This window comes from Vulpes lagopus, chromosome 20 (genome assembly GCF_018345385.1).
Source record: "Vulpes lagopus strain Blue_001 chromosome 20, ASM1834538v1, whole genome shotgun sequence".
In the NCBI taxonomy this organism is placed as follows: domain Eukaryota; kingdom Metazoa; phylum Chordata; class Mammalia; order Carnivora; family Canidae; genus Vulpes; species Vulpes lagopus.
Genome location: NC_054843.1, coordinates 13,957,615 through 13,961,148, shown reverse-complemented (window position 1 = coordinate 13,961,148; position 3,534 = coordinate 13,957,615). Strand labels below are relative to the sequence as shown.

The 3,534-nt window shown below is 39.0% G+C and overlaps 1 protein-coding gene across 1 annotated transcript; it reads left to right on the top strand.

The window, feature by feature from the left end:
- The first annotated feature begins 2,047 nt into the window (after positions 1 to 2,047).
- On the top strand, positions 2,048 to 2,590 carry LOC121479583 (keratin-associated protein 13-1-like). The gene has a single exon (XM_041735295.1). The coding sequence runs from the start codon at positions 2,063 to 2,065 to the stop codon at positions 2,588 to 2,590; it is 528 nt and encodes a 175-aa protein (XP_041591229.1). The 5' UTR covers positions 2,048 to 2,062.
- The last annotated feature ends 944 nt before the right edge of the window (positions 2,591 to 3,534 follow it).

The window sequence follows — 3,534 nt, the reverse complement described above, 5'->3', positions numbered from 1 at the left end:
CAAATTTTAAGTATACAAAAATTATACTAACAGTTTTACTAACTACAGTCATCATGTTGTGCATTAGAACCCCAGAATTCATTCATCCCACATAAGTGAAATCTTATATTGTCTGACCAACATTATTTTAAAGAATTGTGTTTGAAGGGAGAAAAACTGGGGAAGTAAGTGTCCACAGTATTGTATCAATAGGACACTTTACCTACTTGCTGAGACACAAAGCAAGGAGCAATTTCTGTTCTGTTGAAGAACAGAAAATCAAGGACTCAGCAAGTAGCTATTTGGGTTCATTTACATCTTTCCTCAGTCCTTTTCCTTCTGGAAGGTCTACATTATGTTACTTTTAAAACTGCTATGAATTTTGTTTAGAAAATTCAATACTTTTAACATTATTGTTGTGACTTTACTACAGTTTTATTTGTAAAATAAGAAAATTTTGCTGTCAGCCATGATAGTACATTCTCCTGGCCCTAGAATATTATTCAACTGGTTTTATTTATTTAATTAATTTGTTTATTCATTTATTTATTTTTAGAGGTTGGGGGGCAGAGAAAAAGGAAGAGAGACTTCCACATCTAAGGTGGAACCTGACATGGGACTCAATCCCACAACCCTGAGATCATGATATGAGCTAAAATCAAGAGTTGGATGCTTAACCAACTGAGCAACCTAGGCACCCCTAGTTTACTTATTTTTATAGCTGATTTTACTTTAACATGGTGAACTTAGAAACAGCCAGTTGTACTCCAAGAATAAGATAAATTATCAAACTCTTTGAAAAATATGGAATCTATAATTAAGCAGTGGCAAAAAAAAAAGACAAAAAAAATAGAAAAAAACAAACTTAGACACAGAAAAATAAAATTAAAAATAGTAGGGAGACAGAGTTGGGGAGGAGAAAGACAAGGAAGTCGAGAGAGAGACTTCCATGTACCCCACGAGGAAAAGGGACCTGATAAAGAAACACTTAGGGAGGAAAATGTGGGGTGGTACTAGGCTATGCAAGTGCCAGAAAATCATTCAAAACCTGTGCAGTGAAAAGCTAAGACATTCTAAGACAGTAGAAGCCTGGATATTTATAAATGTAGACGATAAAGTGGATAATACATCAAACTTCATAAGATATACTAATTTTGAAGAGTTCTAATTATAAAGACATTAGCATGGCACAGATCATCATTTAAGAGTGCTTTAGAGAAAAAGGATGAAATCTCAGCTTTCTCTGTTCCTCTTCCAGCTGTTTCCTGCCCTCATAAGACTAGTGTTTTCTTCTTGACCACCTAGAGATAGGCCTAGATTGATCTTTCCTGGGATTGTTTCAACTGAGCCCTTGTGCTGTCACTTTATACTTAGATGTGTGGCAAGGTGTTTGTCAGTGTCTAGCCATCTCTCTCCCTCTTTGTTTTATCCATTTTTTGTGTCTCTTTATTGGACAAGAGATACACTGGGTAACCATTACTTGGTGCATTCTTTCTCAGTTGTTGGCGTAACAAATTACCGCCAAGTAATTTTGGAGCATAGGAATGTATGGTGACAGGGTGGATCATTCCAGGAAGGCCCCATCCAGGTGGAAACTATGTCTCTGATCCATTGTACCAGAAAATAAATAAATAAATAAATAAATAAATAAATAAATAAATAAATAAAATCTCATTGCCCGGAAAGTATCCATCAGAAAAACCAGATGTTGTTACACAGGAAGTACATGCAGGTCGCATAAGGCCAAGGAAAAGCTGTCCTGGCTGTGGTGCTTTCCTCAACATGATGGGATGAACATTAATGCCACATAATCACGGCATTTCTGACATAGGAGCAGTTCATTGGCTTTGGCTGTAACACCAAAATTATAGCACCCGTAAATCCAAATGCAGGAAACTATTCAACTGCAATTACGGAGAAGACTATTGAGTTACACATATGCAAAAAAGTAGATTCAACATAGGAACCATGATTCTGTAGTGTGCCACACCCGTGGCTGAGAGTATATAAACATCCCAGTCCAGAGATGAAATTCAAACACAGAATCTTCTGTCAGTCAGCTGAACTCACATCTCCTGCCAACATGTCCTACAGCTGCTGCTCTGGAAACTTCTCCTCCCGCTCCTTTGGGGGATACCTGCGCTACCCCAGCTCCTCCTGTGGCTCATCCTACCCCAGCAACCTGGTCTACCGCACTGACGTCTGCTCTCCTAGCACCTGCCAGGTGGGCTCCTCTCTCCACACTGGCTGTCAGGAGACGTGCTGTGAACCTGCTAGCTTCCAGACATCGTGTGTGGTGTCCAGCCCCTGCCAGACATCCTGCTACCTCCCGAGGACCTCCATGCTCTGCAGTCCCTGGTGGACTGCTTACCCTGGGTCTGTAGGCCTTGGGTCCAGAAGCTGCTACTCCCTGGACTATGGATCCAGAAGCTGCTATTCACTGGGTTGTAGATCCCAGGGTTTCAGACCCCTGGGTTTTAGAGTCTGTGGCTTCCCTTCCCTGAGCTATGGATCCAGATTCTGCTGCCCAACCTACTTCACCTCTAGGAGCTGCCAATCATCGAATTACAGGCCAGCCTGTCGCTCTGGCTTCTATAGATTAATTTGTTGAAGGTCTGGATGCTTTTGAGTATTGACCTCAAAGTCTCTACTCAGTATAGCCATTGTTTTCATTTCCACCAATAACTAAAGTTCTTTTATTCCTAAACCATCAGTTTCTTGCTGCACTGACTTTTGGCTGACTCTGAACTCAATGAGTAATATCAAATTAAGACCTAAATTCTGTACTATTGATAGAATGTATACTTTTATTGAAAAGCTATTGAAAATGAAAATTTTAATCTAATAAATTGTTGTAATCTGGCATTCAAATATATTGTTCATCTCATTATTATTATTATTATTTGCCTATAGTTTTTGTATTTTATGGATTTGGGAGATTTTGATAAAGATCAATATGACTCTGAGACTGAGTTTGGGCACATACAGTATGATAGATTTGAGCAAATTTCTGTTGACTTTGGATATGTTTCCTGTGGGGAGTATTCATTTCCTGGAGGTCCATATTTTGCATGTCTCAATGTCAGTGACACTTGCCTGAGAACAAAAGTCATGTATTTTTTGCTGATAAAGGGAAACAAGTAAATTGGTACATAAACTAGAAATGAGACAACAAGAATATGATATAATTTATAAGGTGAGGTTACACATCAATAAACACATACCTCAAAGTCTAGCATCTAAGTGTGGATTTTCAGCAGAAAAAAGATGAGCCTTAACTCCAAGAACAAATGCTATGTATGCTCCTTGTTGATTAGTCTAAATGGCCTGATCCCGACCTGCCATAGGAGAAATGTTCCCAAGCCTTACCAAAAAACACATGCAAGGTTTGAAATGATCTTAGGTGGTGATAGCTGGGTTAAGGAAGTGTGTATAACCTCCTGATGCTTCTCCAAGTTTCAACCTTTCAAGCTAAGAGCAGCATATCTGAGCAGCATTAAACAAACATTTATGTTGATTAGTCTCAGCCTTGATCCTTGTCTCCCCAAAATAGAA